Raw genomic sequence first — 21,887 nt, forward strand, 5'->3', positions numbered from 1 at the left:
CACAGCAGTCACAGCTCACTGAGCTTGTGCAAAACATTTGGCTATGGTCTGCCATTCTGAACATGACCCTGCACTGCAAGGGCTAAATGCCTTGGCTGTTTGCTTGCGAATCACAATATTTTTTTTTATTCCAAGTCAGCATTAACCCAGTATTTTTGTACACTGTGCCAAAGCTTTTGCCTATATTGCATTTCATTGGATTTCCCTTGCATAAATGCTATGCAAAAACACAATAAGGTCACCTTCCATTTTGGCATGCATTAACAAATGGGGAAAACCTGCCACCTAGAGGCATTACAATGTCACAACAGGACAAATATCAGACAGGCATTCCATATAAGTAGAATCATGGACAGCAGTGACAACAGAAGGTTCCAGTATGTACGGAGCAGTGCAGTAGTCTGATAGTTACCTCCGGGTCAGGGCGTGTCTGCGTGATGACCCCCTGGTCCATCTTAGCCAATAGAGACAGGATGGGGTCGTGGTGAGCCGGGATGACAGGCCTCCTCACCTGACCCTCACTGGGAGGGTCGTAGTCCTGAGTGACACAGAAAATGTAACGGTTAGCATGTTTGCTGTGTATGGTAGCCATTTGGACATTTGGAATAACAGCGTTATGCTAGTAAAAGAAAAGCAGTGTAGACTGTGCCACTCACCATGTCCTGAACCTCCTGCAGCGAGCTGGAGAAGCTGTTGATTAGATAGGGAACATAGAAGCCTTCCTCCTCAAAGGCTGGGTGGAAACAGAGGAAAAGGCATCAATGGGTTTGACATGATAATAGTCACACTATGATGAATATGGAGTTTACAATCTTAGGAACGGATGGCCTTTTGCAGACCACCCGACGTCTGAGGAAACCGTCAAGACACTCCCAAATAAGCCCCAACACTGTGTGTGTGTGTGTGTGTGTGTGTGTGTGTGTGTGTGTGTGTGTGTGTGTGTGTGTGTGTGTGTGTACGCATGTTGAGCTGCGTTGTCTATCCATCTCACCTCGTGCTGCTGCCGCCTGGCTATAGCTGAGGAGCAGCTCTCCCTCTGAGATGTGTCGAGCAGCCGCGTCTGTCCCAGTGACTGTGGAACTACTGCTGCTGCTGGTACTCTCCTCCGACGACGAGGAGGAGGGGGGAGTGGAGGGGGTCTGAGGCCCAGGTGGGGGTGGTGGAGTAGGGGAGCGGGGAGACAGGGTCTGGGGGCTGGAGGTTACAGGTGGGACTGGAGGCACACTGACAGGCTCCTCCTCAGCCACTGACATCACTCTGTAGAAAGAGAGAAGAGGGAGGAAAGGAGGGATGGAGGGAAAGAAGGAGAGAGAGAAAGAGAGAGAGAGGAGATATTAGTAGGATGGGTGGTACTCGGTCAGGTTAAAACCAATAACCATCTATGTTCCAGGCCTGTGTGTTATCTTCGCATGTTCTTTGTAACTCTAACTGCATTGTAATCTCCTGACAGCAGGGGGAGCTGTGGTACAATACAACCACACCAAGCAGTGCATCCTACACTCTCCACTATGTACCCTTATTGCCTTCTGAGGGAGGTCCCCACGCCGTTCCACCATTCAGAAAGAAAGACAGACATTCAGTCAGACAAACGGACAGTAGAATCAGCAGACAGGCAGACTCACAGTGGCTTGTTGTGCTTCTCCTGCTCCTCTACAGGGCAGTGGGGTTGCTCCTCAGCCAGGGGCAGCGATGCGTCTCCCCAGGGTCCGGCAGGGCCCGAGGGAGGGGACACCGCCAGGGGAGAGGGGTCTGGAGTGGTGACTGGGGTCACTATTGGCTCTGGGTCTGAGATCAAAGGGGAACAGAAATGTTCAGCATCTCATTGGATAGGCTGGGGATCAATCTATCATGGATAAACCCAAGTTTTCCTGACCACGTGACCAGCACAAGAAAAACTCTAGGTCCTTGCTTATAACTAGGGCCCTGAGTTTTACCTTATCATGTCACATGATCATGAAAAGCTCTGGTCCCTAGTCATGGACCACTCAATTACTCATACTGTGACCGCAGACGGAGTCCGCAGAGCGTGCTTGTGTAATGGAGATACAGTAACTATGCTATGAGACCTGCAGGTGTGTGAGGCTCCTGTGGCTGGGGTTCTCTGGGTGACTGCTGGGGGGTCCCCTGCTCTGAAGCCTGTGGGGTAGCCAGTGGGGACAGGCCTCTGCTGGGGGGCCCAGGACTAACACTGGGCTCTGGGGTGGGCACGGGGGTGGGCACCAAGGGCTCCTACAACAGCACCACATTGTGGAAAGAAAGAATACAAATACAATAAAATACTGTAGAAAAAGGAACAAATATCTCATTGTAAATGTTAGATTAGAAATACTATTTCAAAATAAATAAAAAATGTTTTGTTTATACAGTAAAGACTGATTTATTGATTGATTGATTGACTGTACACACTACCTCCTGTGGCGGAGGATCCTGAGGCTTGGCTGGTGCTACAGGTCTCTCCTGTCCCTCTCTCTGTCCCAGCATCAGGGCTATGGTCTCTGCCAGTGCCTCGTTCACATACTGTCTGATCAGCTCTGAGTCCACAGGAACACTGGCGTCCACAAACAGCTGTAGGCCCTCTCCACCCGCAGCCTCCACTGGAACCACAGATTCAGTAGGGCACATTGAAGCAGCGCGTTTTGCAACAGAAAACCAAAATCTGTGTTCTTATCGGACGGACACAAAGTTTCAAAACGGAGTCTCACTACTGAACATCTACTATTCTGGTATACCCATTTTTGCATACTGGATCATTTCAACAACACAATTAAAAGAATAGTTCACATCCAATAGCTGGGTTTATACTGCACAAAAGAAGCCCAGCAATTTTCCCTTCATTCTTCTTACTGTTCTGTCTAAAGGGAAGTAGCAGAGTCAGTGGAAAAAGTGCTGACAACCCTCCAGTGATCACAGAGTGGAGGCCTCATCTGCAAATGTGATACATCATTGATCTTCCTACTAGATGAGAGCGTGAGGCAACGTCCCAAATGGCACCCTATTACCTATAGAGTGCACTATAAAAGGGTGCACTACAAAGGGAACGGGGTGCCGTTTGGGAGACGACCTGAATCAATGGCCCGCTAACTTCGCTGCCACTGCCTCTCTTAAGTGTTCTGACTGCAATCCGTAGCAGCGAAGAAGAAGGAGAAGCAGAGCCGAGTAGATGAGAAAGAGCAATCAATGATTTAATGAGGAACTGTATTATCATATTGGGGCTTTGACATGTCTTTTTCATGTCTTTCACGACAGACAGCTCGCACTCAAAGAAACTATGAGGCATAACTTTCAATGAGGCAAGTTCTCTCATCTCACCCCGCTCCTGCGCACACTCCACTGGCTTCCAGTCGAAGCACGCATCCACTACAAGTCCATGGTGCTTACCTATGGAACAGCAAAATAAACTGCCCCTCCCTACCGTCAGGCTATGCTCAGACACTACACCCCAACCCCAGCACTCCGTTCTGCCACCTCAGGTCTCTTGGCCCTCCCACCCCTACGGGACGGCAGCTCCCGCTCAGTCCAGTCCAATCTCTTCTCTGTCCTGGCACCCCAATGGAGGAACAGCTTCCCCCGAAGCTAATCCTCCTCCTCACCTCGACCACCCCCCAAAAAATAAACATTACCAGCACTAACCAGACCCCCCCCCCCCCCCCGTGATATGTGATATGTGGTTGTCCCACCTAGCTATCTTAAAATGAATATAGCGTCTGATAAATGACTAAAATGTAAAATGCATGGAGTTATAAACAGCCCAGCAACATTGCTCAAGGGGATGATGTATAGTTCATCTATTCAGTTTCATGTCTGTCAATATCTCAGCAGGCGTACGAACCCCATTTGAGCTCATTTATTAAAAGCCACGAGGGACATTTTGGGATTCCTGAACATGAGGATTGTGGTCGGTGGCTTGACAAAGCCGTTGAGCTTGAAGTAGTGTTTCGCATGTCATCGGATGGCTAACAGCACTCACAATGCTACCACAGAGCCCCACTGACACAGTCCCTGTACCACAGAGCCCCACACAAATTCCCTGAGGAAAATGGCTACCAGAATCTCCCAGACCACAGCTATGCTGTAATGCATCATTGCTGGCTGGGCTCAGCTCCACATGCATGGGGATGACCTGACCAGGACTAGACCTTTTGCAGTGAAAGGACCAAGTTCTCACATAAGGCGTTTCCCGTGATGGTTAACATCAGAGTTGAGATTAAAGGAATAATCCACTCAAAAACTACCTTTTGGTATTGTTGTTCAATTAGTTCACTGTTGATACAGTCCCAAAATGTTTTGCACGTCAGCAATAAAGTTTTCAAGATATAAGACTTTCAGAAAGCAAATTGTAACTTGCCACATGCATCATCCTGATGATGCATGTGGCAAGTTACAGTAAGGGTGAGCATGACCAAGTTAGCCACATGGAACTAGTGCTTTAAGGGAGTCAGGTTAAGGGTTATCATGCTGTTAAGGTACACTATGTAACCAGTCCCAGTTCTCACCGATGTCAGAGGTAACACTGTCCTCTGGCTCGGAGGGGGAGGGACTCTGGTTCTGGGCGGGGTCAGCTAGAGGGGGTTGGTACATCTCGGAGATCATTCTGGCCATCAGCTGCTGCTCCACCCTAAACGAACAAACAAACCCCGTTACTTCTAACTAGCTCCCTTTATGCTGATCGTGAACTCCACATTGCCTGTTGGCATGAATTTGGTATTCCAAGTAGTACACCAGTAGGGACATTGCAATGTGGCTTGTGTATTCTGCATTCATAAAAAACAGTGTTCAGCTTCACTGCGTAACATAATGCTATCCTCCTCACCAGTCAACCAGCCTGTTCTCCAGGGTCTCTCTGTGTTGGATGGAGCTGAGGACAGGGTCTGGGGGTGGTAGGGGCTCTGCAGGGTAGCAGGGGAACACAGGACCGTGGTACATAGCAGTAGGAGGAGAGGCCAGACCGTTCAGTTCTATAGGACCATCATGGAGCTCCTCCTCCTCCTCTTCCTCCTCTGGATCCTGATGGAAAAATACATTTTAATTGTAGGAAAAAGATGGGTGGGGAACGCTAGATGGATACACTAGTAGCAGGATTGGAGGCCTGAAAGGTCAGGACAAAAATGTGATTTGGGGTTTTAGATCCCTTGCTCTGGCTTTATGGTGTCCGTTTAGTAGGTTTTGGTCACTGGTTTTGCATTACTTGCAGATTCCTTGGCAGTAAAGACAGGGAAGGCTGCGTCAAGCTGTCTCTTTTATCTCATTTCTAGTGGCGAGATGGCGAGAGAGAGAGAGAACGAGAGAGGGAAAGTGGGGTTTGCCTGCCAAAAGGAGACTGAAGTTTTCTGCTTCGTCAAAACATTTAAATAAATAAATAAATAGCTAAACACTGTTAGGGCTAAGGCGTTGAGGTGGGGACACTCTAGTAGCTGGCGTCTATACACGGTTGTGTAGCACAACAGAGTCAGCCCATGTTTCATGATCTCTCTTTTTTGACTGGATGCATTGTTTTGATGGGGTTTTAAAAACACAACTCTTTATTAGGTTGTTGGGAAACGTTAAAGAGTGATTGCAGGGAAAGATCGCAATTTTAAAAAGAGCTTAATTATGGGCAATGGTTCCAGATCACATTAAAACTTTTACAGCTTGAACTTTTTTGGAAATGTGTGCATTACTTCTTGGAACAACCTCTCTGATCCAAATGACCACAATTTGAAACAATGAGAGGGAGGACTGAGTAACCCAGTGATTCAGCAGCAGGCAGCAACTGAACCCTACTAATACATCCCAAATGGCACCATATTCACTATGTAGTGCCCTACTTTTGCCATTTGGGACACCATTTTCTACCAAATGTGAAACTCCCTCTCCTAACATTATTTCCATTGCATATCAAATCCACACAAAGTTACATTTCAAATCGGCCTTGTTTGAGAATGTAGTTCACTTCCCGACCAAAGGAGGGCACTGTGGAACCATAGAGATGTTCTTCAATTCAAACCCCCTTTTTATTCCAATACTTTTCTTCCTCGTTCTTTCCTTTCTGACAGCTATGGAGCCTGTTGTTCTCCTAAGCCTCCTTACACAATCATGACAACAGGAGCATTTCTATGTTAACAAACTATTTGCCCTTGTGTGACCGCGAGGAACCTGCCTTAATGGCCCGATTTGCGTCAGTGCTGCTTTGGCTGCTTGTTAGCGGTGAATATGGAAAGCTTATGGTTTGTGTGGATTTGCTGATTGAGGGGATGTAGGTTTACATAATATACAAATTCCTAGTGAAGCCACGGTGGAGGACTACTGGAGAAAGACAGTGCATCAAACAAAGAGAAAACGTACAACAGCTATTACAATAGAAGGTGAAAAAACGTAGGCCTATTATTGACGAGAGATTGTAATTAAATTAACATCCATTTATGATGACTTGAATTCTTTTTTTTTATGTGTGGAAGTGAGGAGAAATTCAAAGCTCTGTGGCAGTGCTCTGAATATCGCTATCTCATTGGCATGCAAAGGTGACACACTGTATGAAAATCAAATGAATAAAATAATCTATTCCTTTTGCAATATTTCAATCAACCTTTCAAGGAGGTGAACGTCAAGGGAGAAGGAAGGGGTTAAAAGTGTTGGAAGCAGCAGACCTGATTTCTAGATGCCCTTGAGCTGGTGACTCAGACGCCACATACTTCCCACACACACAGGACTGGGCACGCACAGACACAGACGCGCAAAATGGATTTTCAAATGGACTCTACCTGGGCAATGTCAGCAACCTCCAGGAAATGTGTTCCGGGGAAAACGCTCTCCTCCTCATCATCCCTCTCTTCATCATGCGTCCCTGCCACACTCTGCAATAAGAGGACGGATAGATTATAGTCCTTATTTAACCCGTGTCTAACTATTGGGTTCAAAAGGAGAATTAACACTCATTCCCCTCCAGCTATGGCAGACCTGCAGTTCATGCTAGACAATGACAAATGCCTGGAAAACCTATTATTATCGATAGGGTTGTGGTGACATTCTAAGATGTGTGTACGGCTATTGACCGTCAACAATAAACAACAACGCCCTGGGAGAGACAATTATGAAGCGCGTTCAACTCAACGCTTTCCATTCATAAAGTACAACCCGATCAATCCAACACAACGGGCCGATCGAAAATCTGCGGTAGCCTCTCGCCGAGTCCCGCCCGGCCAAATATTGAATCTATGATAGGAAAAACACAACTGTTCTTCAAGCGCAGTGACTTCTTTCGGCGTGATCGCAGGAGGTACCAATACGAGCACCATTCACCGGTGTTCTTGATTATTCCCTACATACAGTGCACTCACCCCATGTAGTGTGGTCTCCGAATCAACTTGGAAGGTTTATCACATTAGTTCAAGGAGCTAACCGTGGCTCAGACTGAAACCAGTGTTTGGCACCGGGTTTATTCACATACTGTCCCACACAGCACAGGATTACAGGAGAGCGAAGCCTCCGTATTCAGCAGAAAACACACTGCTATGACTGATTGAGAGGCCTGTGATACATGGGACATATGCACTGGTTGCTGTAGTAAACACACACAAAAACACGCTTGGTTCAAATACTTGATTCATTTCCCATTGACTCCCCTTGCAGCATGCCAGTAATATACGGAGTAGCAGAGGTTAACATTTAACAGACTGACACCATTTGATTGACAGGTGCTATTAGGCTACCGGGTAAGGAATTTGGTCATTATAAGGAATACCATTGTGCTAATGAGTGTTCACTGCTGAGTTTGTTTGTTACCAGTGCAACTATGTGTGTGCTGTGTTGTATTGGGCCGTCTGGGTTGGATTGGGCCATCTGTGGCGGTAGGTGAGTGAGTGTGAGAGAACTGAGAGCTGCGGTGTTTGTTGTGGACTGCGGATAAAGCTCCAGGACTTGGAGGGCAGAGTGTTGCAGAGAGAGAGGCACAGAACCACACCAACACATTATCATTCCACTCAGTCAGCACGGGGGGGGGGGGGGGGGGGGGGGGCGAGAGAGGTGGTGAGAGGGGATGGGGTGAGAGATGGACCGGACAGATTCAGGCCAATAGTGGCCAGGTGATTCACTACTACCTCAGTGAGACAGAGGAAGAAAACGGCCACCCACACTTAAAACACACTTCCCTGCTCAGTGGCTAGACTTCGTAGAAAATGAACAAACACAGGTCTACGACGTTCTAAACTAAACTGATAACCAAAGAACAGCGGAGCGGACATTTTTAATCTCTCAAAAGTAGCCCTCAGACAGTGTGGAATGCTAGAATATCAAGTACATAGCAAGACATGACTCAACTGAAGGAGTGCTCATGACAAAGACATTCCTGCCAGGACGGTGATAGGAATGAGAACACATTTAGATCACCGGCGGAAACTGGATAGCCGACTCCAGGAATCTTTCAGCAATTCTAGGACATAACCAAAGCTGCAATCAGCATAACTGGTATGTGACAAGCAGTATTATGAGGAGGAGGAAGGATGCTCACTGCAGCAGTCAGGCATCAGCCATACCTCTACAGCACTGCTTTGTCCTTGCATCGACTGACTCCCACTGCAAGCACAGAGATTGATAACCCACATCCGTTGCCAGGCAACCATATGTGCCTGCCTGACTGGAGCGGAGTTGAATTTGTAAGAGAGAGAGAGAGTGAGTGGCCGGGGCCTTTAAGTGTGAGCAGCACTGCAGCCTGGCAGGCTCCACCACAGTCTTGTCAGTGGAGGCTGCTGAGGGGAGGACGCCTCATAATAATGGCTGGAACGGAGCGAATAGAATGGCATCAAAGACCCGGAAACCATGTGATCGATACCGTTCCACTCTTTCCGCTCCAACCATTACCACGAGCCCGTCCTCGCCAATTAAGCTGCCACCAACCTCCTGTGAGTCTTATTAATCATTCACTTCCACACACACACTCACGGTGGAAATATTTGCGTGGGAGCAACACACACACACACACACACACACACACACACACACACACACACACACACACACACACACACACACATACATTGCAAAAAAATTTGCTGTGCTGCATGAAGAGAAAAAAACTCTCCTATAAGCCATCAGAAGCCCCCGCGGTCTGGAGCAGGGCCAAGCTCAGAGGGCCAAACTGCCATCTATAGCCAGTGAATGGTATGCCACAAGCTGCTATACGGGATACATTATAGGCCCTCTTCCCACAACACCATCACAGCCAGTCCAGCATGGAGACATTACTGAGGAAGGCTAGCGGCGTCATGAATCAAACAGTCTGGGAGAGACTGGCACCCTATTCCCTATATAGTGCATAGGGCTCTAATCAAAAGTGGAGCTCTATATAAGGAATAGGGTGCCATTTGGGATGCATCCTGTGGAAACGTTAGCAGGCAAGAAACACTGGTGTCTACAGAACAGGAGCAGGCATCACGGCAGGCACGGACAACCCCCAGTCCTGGGACCACTCCCTCCTTTCTCTCCCCATACGGCTACTGTTACACCTCTCACTCAATGCTCCTTTTCTACCCCAGTCTGTGGACTCAGCAAGAAGGGAGTCCCGGTCTGGGGGCAAGCAGGGGGGGTGTCTTTTGTCCTGGGGAGTGTGGAAAGGCTGAGTGCAGTCCTGGCTGAGTGCAGTCCTGGCTGCACACCGTAGTACAACCACACGTTTCACTGGCCTGGTCTAAATGCTGATTGATGGATGTTTTTGAGGCTGAGCCCATTACAGCATAATGTTACATTATGTTACTGCATAATACTGGGCCTTCACGCAGCTGGCTAGGGGGTGGGTGGGGGGAGACAAGTATGTCACATTTCTCATTGGGGTGTTACTGTACCTGTATGTCTGGAGGAGGAACAGCAGCAGGAGGAGGTGGTGGAGAGGGAGCTGGGCTCTGGCTGGGGGTTGGAGTTGGCGTGTGGGGTTCGATATTCACACTGGGCTGAACCTGGTGCATTCAGAGAGATTTCAGACGCATGATTCAAATATAGACTACACAGTCCACACAACAACGCCATTACATTTGGGATGATTGTCCGCAACCAGGCAGATATCGATGCTGACCAATGAGGCTGAGCCTTACTTGCACTTGGAACTGTGGTTGTCTTCTCCTCGGGCCAGACTTCACCTCCGGCACGGCCACGGTGGGTTTGCGGGGGGCAGGGGCCGGTCTGGGTGAGGAGGGGGGCATGGAGGTGGTCACTGGCCAATCACTGATGAGGACACGGGAGGGCTGGGGGGCCAATCCATCCACTCTGGGCTGGCCTGGAGGTAGAGAGAGGGAGACATGTCAAATACGGTCTCAATTAGACACACAAGACCCAAAGGCAGCAGACACCAACATCAAACTAAACCGTATGCTGAAGAGGTACTTCCTGCTAAGTGTCTAGGCAATACTGTTAAACACTGGTGGTTGGTTATATCATGGCACTGAGCTAGTGTCAACGAAAAGTCACCAAGGGAAAAAAGCAGTTGTTTGTTGTTTCAAGCACTAGCGTATGATGATACATGCAAGGGGAGGGTAGAATATCGCAGCTAGATGCACTTAAGAAGAGGGAGGGGTACGTCTCTCTCTCTCTCCCTCGTTCTCCTCCACTCTCTGTCTCTCCCGTCCAGCTCATAGAGTATATCCCCTTGGTGCAGAGCAGATAATATCTCAACCGTATTTACACAACACGGGGGTAGTGAACAGTGAAGAGCATTACGTGCTGGGCATGCTAAGAGGAGAGCTGCTCTCCTCCCATGGCTGGCTCGCTCCGCCTGTGGAAAGCACAAAGCGCCAAGAACAGTGAGCACACCTGGCTCTTATTTCTCCTGAGCTGCTGTTCGGTTTCGTTGTGGGAAGAGGAGGGCTGTAAACGACATCCTAAATAATAACTCTCACACATCACTCTTTTGTCCTCCACACATCTGCCAACCTGAGACGCCGCCCATTGGACCCGCGCCGCTCGGCGCTCGCAAAGTTTGGCATCTGTTTGGCGAGGAGGAGTTTGGGAAAACTAGCTAGCTAATAAGTTCAGACAGAGTGTAGTTTGGTTGTATAATTTGTTATTAGACTCGTTGGTGAAGGCTTCTGTTGATGAGTTAACTCCTATTAAGATATTAAGGGACACATGGCCATGCAGCCCAGCCCTAAAACACCCCCCCCACCCCAACCACCACCACTACCCTGTAATATAACACACAGGATTACATTAACGTAAATCTGCTCAGCGCACAGCGGACTACAGAAAGCTGTTTATCCAGCTCTGAGCCCGTAGCTGGGGAAACATAAGCTTTATGATTTCCATAATTTGGCTGAAGGGCATCCAAAAAGGGTGACTTCTTTTTCTGTTCGTTCATTCAGAGCAAGTGGCTCTGAGTCATTCGGAATGTGCAAGTACTTTTTATGGAAAACACGTGGGCAGGGTTGGTCGGTTGTGTAACTGCTGGCAGTATAGGAAAACCATCCCAGCTAATTTGCAGTCGTCCTCCTCGCCCCAAGACGGGTTGAATGTAAATAGAACTGGAAGGAGCACCAAGCCAAAATAGCAGATAATGAGACACAAGGAACAGATGAACTGACGCAGAATGTTGGTATTCAAACCCAGTGACCAACAACATGCACGAGATGGGAAACAAAGAACTCAGTGTGTGGAGTGATTTTAAGGAGTGTGGCCTTGCTGCTGTACAGTGATACCTACGGGGTTCATAAGCAAGAAAAGCAGCACACAGATTCCAATGTGTCTGACCAACCACTCTGATAGAAGACTTGTCTCTACGCCTTGACTGCAAACCCCAGAAACTTCTTCTTGCACAACTTCCTAAAACCGGCTTGCAGGGGAGGGGAGAGCAACCTGCCCTGCGGTGTTAAGTGAGTGAGAGAGAGAGCGAGAGAGAGAGAGAAACCGAGAGGAGGGGGGGGGGGGGGGGGGGGAGTGGGGGGGGGGTGGGGGGGGGGGGGGGGGGGGGGGGGGGGGGGGGGGGCAGTCAGTGAGCTAGCTGGCTGTCCTGAGCTGTGCCTCTGTGTGTCGGAGGGAGTGAGAGTGGGAGCATCTGCAGCAGATGAAAGGGCTGGCAGGCTCCTGGAGGCCTCCTCCCTCCCCGGGGATGCACAGCCAGAGAAGAAGAATTAGGCCAGCTCTAATCTATACCCTCACAACGTGACACTCTGTCTCTGACTAGCGAACACACACACTCAGACCGACTGCTCTGCTCTGCTCTCCCAGTCCTAACCCCTTCCAGACATACTAAGTTACCATCCTCATCAGTTATTAATGGGAGCCAGAAACTTTCATCTCAGGCCTACTTATTTAGGAGTGGCAGAGTCTGGTCTAGTGGTACTGCTGCAGACTCCAGACCACACGTGCCCTCTGCCCCTACTCTCGGTCTCCCTCTCTACCTTCCGACTGTCAGCAATAAAATCTATAAACAAAATCTGCTTAGTTAAAAGGCTTAGTTAGGATCCCTACAGGGTACTCTACTCTGACTGGCTGCACTGGGTTCACTGTCTCACCGGCACAAAGAGTATTCAAATGATACATGTATGACATCGATTATATATATATGCTGCTATAGGAACGTAATTGTCAGAATTAGCTACCCAGACTTAGACTGCATAACAGCTATAGAGCTTTACTATGGGACTGCATTACGATGCTGCGGTGGTAGGAATCAGGCAAACCCCCATGCAGACAGACACACTGATAAATCACCCTTTATTGTCCTTGAGAGGGAACCATCAAGACACTCCCAAATAAGCCCCAACACTAACAAGTGTGTGTGTTTGTGTGTCCCACTAACACATGGGGATGAGTCTGTATTAGAGAGTAAAGGAACTTCTCCCTCTCTCTAACACAGTAATGAGAGAGACACTGCATTGCAGATGCTATTACCGGATTTCTTTTGTTCTCTCCGTCTGAAAAACCCCACCGGCACTTGAGGTCAACAAAGCAGACAGGAGACAAGAGACAAACGATCTCCCGTTGTTTGAACAAAAATATTTGATTTAATTCAATTTGATTCCATTTCGGATACGACGCGTCATTAATTTTACTTGGCTGCTGGCCAATTACAGGTTATTACTGTAGCTCCTATCAGAAATGCTCATTTAGCTTTTTGTGTGGAGGTGCTGAGGATATTCTCATACATTTTTAAACAAAAATAAAATAAACATATTTCTCAAAATAACGATATAAATTCAACGAATGTTAATAGAAGTTTAGGCGAGGTCATAAAACGTAAAACGTATAGGCAGCGTAGCCTAGTGGTTAGAGCGTTGGACTAGTAACCGAAAGGTTGCAAGTTCGAATCCCTGAGCTGACAAGGTACAAATCTGTCGTTCTGCCCTTGAACAAGGCAGTTAACCCACTGTTCCTAGGCCGTCATTGAAAATAAGAATTTGTTCTTAACTGACTTGCCTGGTTAAATAAAGGTTAAAAAATAAAACTTGCTACGCCAAAAAGCTTTCAATAAGCAAAATGACTACTGCCTGAGAAAGCAGTCTATCAGATGCAGCTCCTCAAACAAATGAGAGAGCCAGGATCTACTTGTAGTTTATTCAAATAGAGGTTCGGAATTAGAAAAAGAGGGAGGGAAAAGAAGCTATAATTAAGTTTTAAACTGAGAAGCTTCATTGTAATACTAATTAAGGCCTTTAGATTCCTCGTCTCCCCTCAACATTACTTTGTGCCAGTGTGTGTTTGGTCTGTGTCACAATCCAGTGACCTTTCAGCTGAGAGAGGATGGAGACGAACAGAGTGGCACACCACACACTGAGGCACCACACTCCTATAATAGGTCAGCCCGGGAACCATTTAATTGCAGTGAGGAGCTAGATGGCCTTCGAGGCACAGCCAACAAACAGTAGAGAAAGGGGTGAAAATAAGACCGATGTCAACAAGAGAGTTGTGTTAGCTAGCTTCCAATGGGAAAATTGGAATTGGTGTCCGAGTCAGAACAATAAGGGTCGGAACGGTGGTGTAAAATGGGTATATCAGCCCCAGGTAGAGTCCTGTCTCACCCAGTGGGATGGCCATGGGGATGAGGTACCCCTCCAGCGAGGTCCCAGGGTGGTACTGGGTTCGTCCACGGGTCGGGCTGAAGATGTACTGAGGTTCACTGGGTACGGCCGGGTACAGGGGAGAGGAGACTGACCGTCCATGGGGGAGACTGGTCTGGGTCTTCGATGACTTCATCTTCACCCCTGGAGGGAGGGAGGGAGGGATGTGAGAGAGGAGGTAAGAGAGGAGGGAGGGAGGTGTGAGAGGCGAGAGAGAGAGAGAGGGAGAGAGAGGAGAGAGCGTGTGATTAAGTGCTAAAGAAAGAGACAGAGAGAACACGTCACATGAACAACTGTGGGAAGACATAAGCCTGTTGAGCTCTCTGGTGAGCCACTCACCTCTCACCTCTCACCCACTCTCCTCTCAAACTCTCTACCACTCACACCTTCTACCACTCTCCTCTCACTCTCTATCACTCACCTCTCACACTCTCTACCACTCACACTCTCTACCACTCACCTCTCACACTCTCTACCACTCACCTCTCACACTCTCTACCACTCACCTCTCACACTCTCTACCACTCACCTCTCACACTCTCTACCACTCTTGGCCGCGGGGCTTTGGACTTTGGGGAGGGAGAGTTGAATCGGAGATAGGGCCCTTTCTTCAGTGTCCTCCGATTGCCTTCGTACAGAGCCTTCCCATACAGTTTCACCAAATACTCCTCTCCATCCTGGTTTGACTTCATCTCTCCACACTGACTCTGTAATAAGAATACACTATCAAACACTACTGTGTGTGTGTGTGTGTGTGTGTGTGTGTGTGTGTGTGTGTGTGTGTGTGTGTGTGTGTGTGTGTGTGTGTGTGTGTGTGTCTGTGGAACCGACGAAGCTACTTTTTGCACATCAGCGCCACTGATTCTTGTACCGAGTGATGTTTTTCTCAGCCTCAAGCTATTTTCTGTTGGACATTCAACCTTATATCTGAAGTGCTGTCTGTGTGGCTTTTCCTTCCTGTGTTTGAGTAATAAAGAGAACACCTAACAGGTTTCTACACAAAGTAACGGCCATGGATACTGCACTGACCTGTATAGAAGACCTGTATAACTGCATTCTCATATTTATTTTCTTCTTCTCTGCCATTTCACATGCTTTATTTCGTATGTATGTTACTAGCTTTATTGTGCATTGTTGGGAAAGAGCTGGCAAGTTAAGCATGTCACTGACCTGTTTTACACCCGCTGTATATGTGACCCCAAAAAACTTGAAACTGAAAGTTGTAAGTGGATAGAGCTGACACAGGGTTAAACTAAACTAAGCACTGTCCTGGTTGCTAGGTTCTGTATGTTGTTCTCGGGCTCATGGCAACGCGGTCGGCCATTAAGCAAAAAAGGTATGCAACTTGGAGATAAGCAGGCTCGTTCTTTGTCTGGTTGCTTCTTATCAATGTGGGAGGAAACATATGGCCAGTTAGAAAACCTCATTTAGTTAAATCGACGTGGCGGAAGCTTCAGAAATGCAGTGTTTGTATCCAGATGGGAAGATTAGCAAGACGTGCGACGGAGTGGGGTGACCACTTTGTTGTTCGGTTCCCGTGGATAAGTCAGGCAACACTAAAATAGATGACATAAGTAAATACAGGGTTTCAGAAAAGCAAAGACAGAAAGTTGTGTTCAAAGAGACAGTACAGATACGGGCTGTGATGTCACGCTGCTAATTGTCTGGTGATGAGTGAAATGAAGTTCAGTATGGTTCAGTGCTGTCAGAGGCTGAATTTATCGAGCTGAGAGGCTGAGAGCTGGCAGGGCAGCAGTCGTCTTTGTCCCAAATGGCACCCTATTCCCTATATAGTGCCCTGGTCAAAAGTAGTGCACTATATAGGGAATAGAGAGTAGGTTCAGTGGTGTCATGTCGCTCACCACCTGTTGAGATGGAGATAGTCTCAGCCTCACATTGGGGCCAGTGGTGTGTTTGCGTTTGTTGTTCAGCTCCTCAGCGCTTTCTGTCTGTCCTCTGCCTGCTCTCTGACAGGGCTTACTTCCTGCTGCTCGAGGCCCACCAGTCTGAATCTTGCTCTTCACGTCATTACGCCTAAAGGTGGCGGTGTCCTTCTTGGTCCCTCTGTCTTTCTGGAGCAACACGAGGGCAGCAGCAGCAGACTCTTTGACTTTGTCTTTAGCTCTCGTCTGAGCAACAAGGTCTTCTTTCGTGATATCGGCCTGCAAAAAAACAACCAAGCAACGGCGGATTGACTTGAGGACAGCATTTAGTGCTCTATCTAGGATAGTCATTTGTTCAGAAATGGTAATTGTCTTCTTCAGCTAAGACTGAAAGCCTCTCACAAAGACGATGGATTCAGATGCTACAGACAAGTAACAGACAACATCCAGCCGTGAGACACATTTGAACCCTATTCCCTTTATAAAGCACTACAAAAGTAGTGCACTATAGAGGGAACAGGGTGCCATTTAGGACGCATCCCATGACCGTAATTGAAACAAATTTCTTCAGTTTCAGCAGATTAATTATATACAGTACCAGTCAAAAGTTTGGTCACACTTACTCATTCAAGGGTAAAAAAATATATATATATTTTCTACATTGTAGAATAATAGTGAAGATTCCAGGCTGTATCACAACCAGACGTGATTGGGAGTCCCATAGGGCGGCGCACAACTAGCCCAGCGTCGTCCGGTTTGGGGTAGGCCGTCAATGTAAATAAGAATTTGTTCTTAGCTGACTTGCCTAGTTAAATAAATAAAAACAAAATTACAGGGTTTTTCTTTATTTGTTCTATATTGTAAAATAATAGTGAAGACATCAAAACTATGACATAACACATATGGAATCATGTAGTAACCAAAAAAAGTGCTAAAACAAATCAAAATATATTTTAGATTTTAGATTCTTCAAAGTAGCCACCCTTTGCCTTGATGACAGCATTGCACACTCTTGGCATTCTCTCAACCAGCTTCACCTGGAATGCTTTTCCAACAGTCTTGAAAGTTCCCACATGTGCTGAGCACTTGTTGGCTGCTTTTCCTTCACTCTGCGGTCCAACTCATCCCAAACCATCTCAATTTGGTTGAGGTCGGGTGATTGTGGAGGCCAGGTCACCTGATGCAACACTCCATCACTCTGCTTCTTGGTCAAATAGCCCTTACACAGCCTGGAGGTGTGTTGGGTTATTGTCCTGTTGAAAAATAAATGACAGTCCCAATAAGCGCAAACCAGATGGAATGGCGTATGGTTGCAGAATGCTGTGGTAGCCATGCTGGTAAAGCGTGCCTTGAATTCTAAACAGTGTTACCAGCAAAGCACCACTACGCCATCACACCTCCTCCTCCATGCTTCACGGGAACCACACATGCGGAGATAATTCGTTCACCTACTCACAAAGACACTGCGGTTGGAACCAAAAGACAGATTTCCACCGATCTAATGTCCATTGCTTGTGTTTCTTGGCCCAAGCGAGTCTCTTCTTCTCATTGGTGTCCTTTAGTAGTGGTTTCTTTGCAGCAATTCGACCATAAAGGCCTGATTCATGAGAGCCAGTTTCATCATAGCTCTTGATGGTTTTTACGACTGCACTTGAAGAAACTTCTTGAAATTTTCCAGATTGACTGACCTTCATGTCTTAAAGTAATGATGGACTGTCATTTCTCTTTGCTTATTTGAGCTGTTCTTGCCATAATATGGACTTTTACCAAATAGGGCTATCTTTTGTATACCACCCCTACCTTATCACAACACAACTGATTGGCACAAATGCATTAAGAAGGAAATAACTTCCACAAATGTACTTTTAACAAGGCACACCTGTTAATTGAAATGCATTCCAGGTGACTACCTCATGAAGCTGGTTGAGAGAATGCAATGAGTGTGCAAAGCTCTCATCAAGGCAAAGGGTGGCTATTTTGAAGAATCTCAAATATAAAATATATTTTGATTTGTATATTTGAACACTTTTTTGGTTACTACATGATTATTTTATAGTTTTGATGCCTTCACTATTATTCTACAACGTAGAAAATAGCAAAAAAAAATAGAAAAACCCTGGAATGAATAGGTGTGCCCAAACTTTTGACTGGTACTGTAGATATTTGGACTTGAGGACCTGAAAGCCTGGGGACATTTATTTGGCACAGTCAGCAGCCTGTACCGCTGCTCAAACGCACTTCTTTTTATGGAGCATTACTCTTCTTCTACCGCAGTGAAATTGTGAACCTACCATCAACTCTGAGTTTGAGTCAATTCTCAACTGTGCCAGAAAGCAATTTTCAAAAACGAGAAAGAAAAGAGAGAACAAGTTGGAATATGCTCTCTGCTGCAAAGCCTAGAAAAAAGGGCGGCTGAACTCAGTCCCTCACGGCTTTTGTGGCCGAGATATTTACTTTCAAACAGCACAGAGCATTTAAACCAAATTGCATGGATTATTTTGATCTCTCAGAGGAGGACTAAGGGTTGAAAATAAGTTGAAAGACTTGACTTGAAAAATATAGTTTTCTGGATCGCATACCACTCTGGCATACTACTTAGAGTAATGTCAATGAAATGTAATATCTTATGGGGTGTCGGGTGTTCATAAGACACTTTGATCAAGCATTATTCAATTGGACATGAATGTTGTGCACCATATGCTGATCCAACTGGACCAAAAACAAAATGGCAGTTGGAACAAACCAACTGAAATAACTCAAGGTGACCTTCTGACTGACTCACCTGGATATCCTTACTCAGGGCGTTGATCCATGCATCCACTGTCTTCTTAATCCTGACTTCTTCTGTGGTGTCCCTGTAACACATGGATGCGTTACCGTGCTGGAGCTTGCGGCCAACGTCCCTACTTACCAACGGAATGTACATATCCCCCATCCACACCACATAACATAAATCACACATTATTGCTCTTCCCAGGACACTCAATCATATCAACGTAAACTCATAACACAGCGCTTGATATGTTTCCATATGAGGAAACACTAACAAGACTATTAAGTATGTGTCACAATAACATGAATGGGTGCGTACTGTTCATGTTAACTAAACCGGTAGCTAGCTATATCCACTAGACTAGAGCATTGTCTGTCTACTCATATGAACACACACTTGGAACCAGATGATCTAGTATATCCCTAATATACTGTACTGTGTCATCATCACAACAGATAAATACACTTTTTTTCTACTCCCTACATCTAGCCATGCTATTTTTACTTTTTATTTTAATCTTTAACTCTGCATTGTTGGATAAGGGCCCGTAAGTAAGCATTTCACTGTTAGTCGACACCTGTCGTCTACGAAGCATGTGACAAACACAATTTGATTTGAGTTCATCAGCTATGGAAATGAGAACGGCAGAGCGATATAATCAGAGGGTAGACCACATTATGCAGATCCCACTTTCTCCTCTCCTTCTGTATTTCTGTAGCACCATGCCAGCTATCCAGACAGAACAAGAAATAAGAGTTAGAGAGAGGGTACTGAGGCTTGACAGATTCCTACCAGAACTCAGAATCAATGCAGCAGCTCAGTGAGGAAAGCCCACCAGGGCTGCTGTGTGTGTGTGTGTTTACGCAAGTGTGTATGTGTGTGTGTGTGTGTGTGTGTGTGTGTGTGTGTGTGTGTGTGTGTGTGTGTGTGCGTGCGTCAGCCAGGCAGGGAGGCAGCTAGCTCCTCATTTTGATGCTGAGGGGAGAGTCGCTGTCTCTGGGCAGAAAAATGCCATCTCCCTTTCCCTCTGAGATCCTGAGGAGTGAGAGGGGGGGGTCTGGTCTCTGCTGTGAGGTGAGCAGCTGGCTGGATTGGGAGGGGAGAGGGAGAGTGGAGGGTAGAGGAGAGGGAGTTGAGCTTTATTGACACAGACCCAAACCTCATTACCCATACAGATGAAGCTACCCTCCATGGCTGCGTTAGCTCCAAGCCCGGGTGTCTCTTTGAGTGTGTGATCTGGGATGGATCTACCTAATCAGGCGATGCCTCCAGACACAAAAATATATAATAATAATAATAATTTGTCACAGGTGCAGTGAACTGTGTTGTTTTACAGGGTCATCCATTGTAGTACGGCGCCCCTGGAGCAAATAAGGGTTAAGTGCCTTGCTCAAGGGCACATCGACCGATTTTTCACCTTGTCGGCTTGGGTATTCGAACCAGCGACCGTTCGGTTACTGGCCCAACGGTCTAACCGCTAGGCTACCTGCCGCCCAAGTGTGTCAGTCATCAGTTCAGCATGTGACCTTCAATAAACGACTTGCTTCGAAAAACAAACCTGTACTATTATTATTCTAGAATGTTCAAAGCCTCCCATTATGGTGGCATAACAACAGCACGCCTGATTATACCTTTATTGAAACAGGCTTGTCCATGATGGCAAACGTATCAACTGCTGGACAAAATTCTATGTAAAACATTTAAATGAGAGCTGAAAGCAGAGGCCTGGGAATCACACAGCCAGTATGCAATGACTCATACAGATGGTAGGAAATGACCAGAACTAGGCCTAATGATAGTTGTCTGCAGGCATAATATCCCCATTGGAACAGCATCAGGAAATTCTCTGGAATATGAAAAACAGGAACAGTGCATCACCGTCTATGAGGTCTAGGAGAGAGAGCACTACGATTCAACTATTCTGTAATCCAACACAGAAACAACAACAGACAAGGCTGCCTGAATGAACCCCTGCCGAGAAATGTTTTGTTTGAAAAATTGTCTGCTTCTAATTTACAGACAGGGGATATCAGGACTCATATTTAAGCCAGAGACAACATGTGTCCAGCAGCAAAACGCTGAGGAAGCCAAACAAAAGAAATGTTGAACAGTTTTTGAAAAAGAACAGGAGTGTTGTGGAGTGGTGAAAATGGAAAGAGTCCACCAACTCTAGGAACACAGATACTGCAGACAGGCAGAGACAGGTGTGGACCAGGGCCAGGACGCCCGTCCAAGTGTGTTCTCACTGAACCCACCTGGTGAGATATAACACAAGTAAACAGAGCACAAACTGTCACGCTTGTTTGAGCAATTGAGATAGAGGCACATCTTTGTTTGCAAATGGCTTCATTAATATGTTGTGTGGAAATAGATGGCACGCATTAAGTCACACCCCTGCCTCATTTTGCAATGTCACGCAATACAAACGACTGAATCCATCAAGCAACCAAGCAACCATCCAGTCACATTTGAGGGGGATGTCAAGCCATCCGCTACAGTTCCCTCCCCCTTACCTGAGCATCTGGCAGCCCCATCCCCGTCCCGTGACCTTTTCAATGAAGGAAAATATCAACGCTATTATGATGTGGGGGGGTGGAGGCAGCTGCATCAATCAGTGTGTTTGTGTTTTCATGCTCTGACATTAGCTCAGAGCTGATTGCGGCCGGCTGCCGGCTGCCATTTTGGAGACAATTAGCAAATAAGCTGACATTTGAGGTGAAGGGAGTAGTGTCCCACTGAGTCGACATAAAAACCAGCAAAGCATCATACCGTAGTAAAGTGTGTTGTGTGGTTGGTATGTGATGATACCATCTTAATAACCTGTTTACTGTGCTTTCCTTTATGTTGGAATTCTATGGTTGCTTTCTTTGCCTGTTCTCTGGACAGACTTATCCTTCACACCATGTATAATCCATAGAATTAGAATACCATGTCAGGTCGTATTGAATGAACCCATGCGGCTCAGTCAAGTCAAATGCTGTGGTCTGAGGAGCTTTGTTCCCTCCAGTAAGGATATTTCTCTGGTATAATGTAGTTTCTTCAGTATGGGAGGGAATTAAGTCCTATTTTAAAACTCATCCAGAGAGAGAATTTGTATTGTTATGCTGCAGACTACTCTTCTGAAGCACCCAGTCAGTGAGTGAGTGAGTGAGTGAGTGAGTGAGTGAGTGAGTGAGTGAGTGAGTGAGTGAGTGAGTGAGTGAGTGAGTGAGTGAG

At 46.7% G+C, this 21,887-nt stretch overlaps 1 protein-coding gene across 4 annotated transcripts in view; it reads right to left on the reverse strand.

The window, feature by feature from the left end:
• kiaa0586 (KIAA0586 ortholog) overlaps positions 1 to 21,887 on the reverse strand; it is a 118,662-nt gene that overhangs the window by 41,471 nt on the left and 55,304 nt on the right. For 2 of the 4 annotated variants that reach the window (XM_023994101.2, XM_023994098.2), the window contains 15 exons: positions 18,681 to 18,753; positions 15,878 to 16,177; positions 14,545 to 14,722; positions 13,977 to 14,159; positions 10,059 to 10,240; positions 9,813 to 9,923; positions 6,738 to 6,830; positions 4,811 to 5,004; positions 4,494 to 4,615; positions 2,410 to 2,594; positions 2,067 to 2,229; positions 1,623 to 1,785; positions 992 to 1,257; positions 657 to 733; positions 413 to 538 (listed from right to left, as the gene is read on the reverse strand). In XM_023994101.2, the coding sequence (XP_023849869.1) occupies positions 413 to 538; positions 657 to 733; positions 992 to 1,257; positions 1,623 to 1,785; positions 2,067 to 2,229; positions 2,410 to 2,594; positions 4,494 to 4,615; positions 4,811 to 5,004; positions 6,738 to 6,830; positions 9,813 to 9,923; positions 10,059 to 10,240; positions 13,977 to 14,159; positions 14,545 to 14,722; positions 15,878 to 16,177; positions 18,681 to 18,753 (2,416 nt within the window). The remainder of the gene's footprint in view (positions 1 to 412; positions 539 to 656; positions 734 to 991; positions 1,258 to 1,622; positions 1,786 to 2,066; positions 2,230 to 2,409; positions 2,595 to 4,493; positions 4,616 to 4,810; positions 5,005 to 6,737; positions 6,831 to 9,812; positions 9,924 to 10,058; positions 10,241 to 13,976; positions 14,160 to 14,544; positions 14,723 to 15,877; positions 16,178 to 18,680; positions 18,754 to 21,887) is intronic. The other 2 variants (XM_023994099.2, XM_023994100.2) reach the window with 2 other exon arrangements.

This window comes from Salvelinus sp. IW2-2015, linkage group LG9 (genome assembly GCF_002910315.2).
Source record: "Salvelinus sp. IW2-2015 linkage group LG9, ASM291031v2, whole genome shotgun sequence".
Lineage (NCBI taxonomy): Eukaryota > Metazoa > Chordata > Actinopteri > Salmoniformes > Salmonidae > Salvelinus > Salvelinus sp. IW2-2015.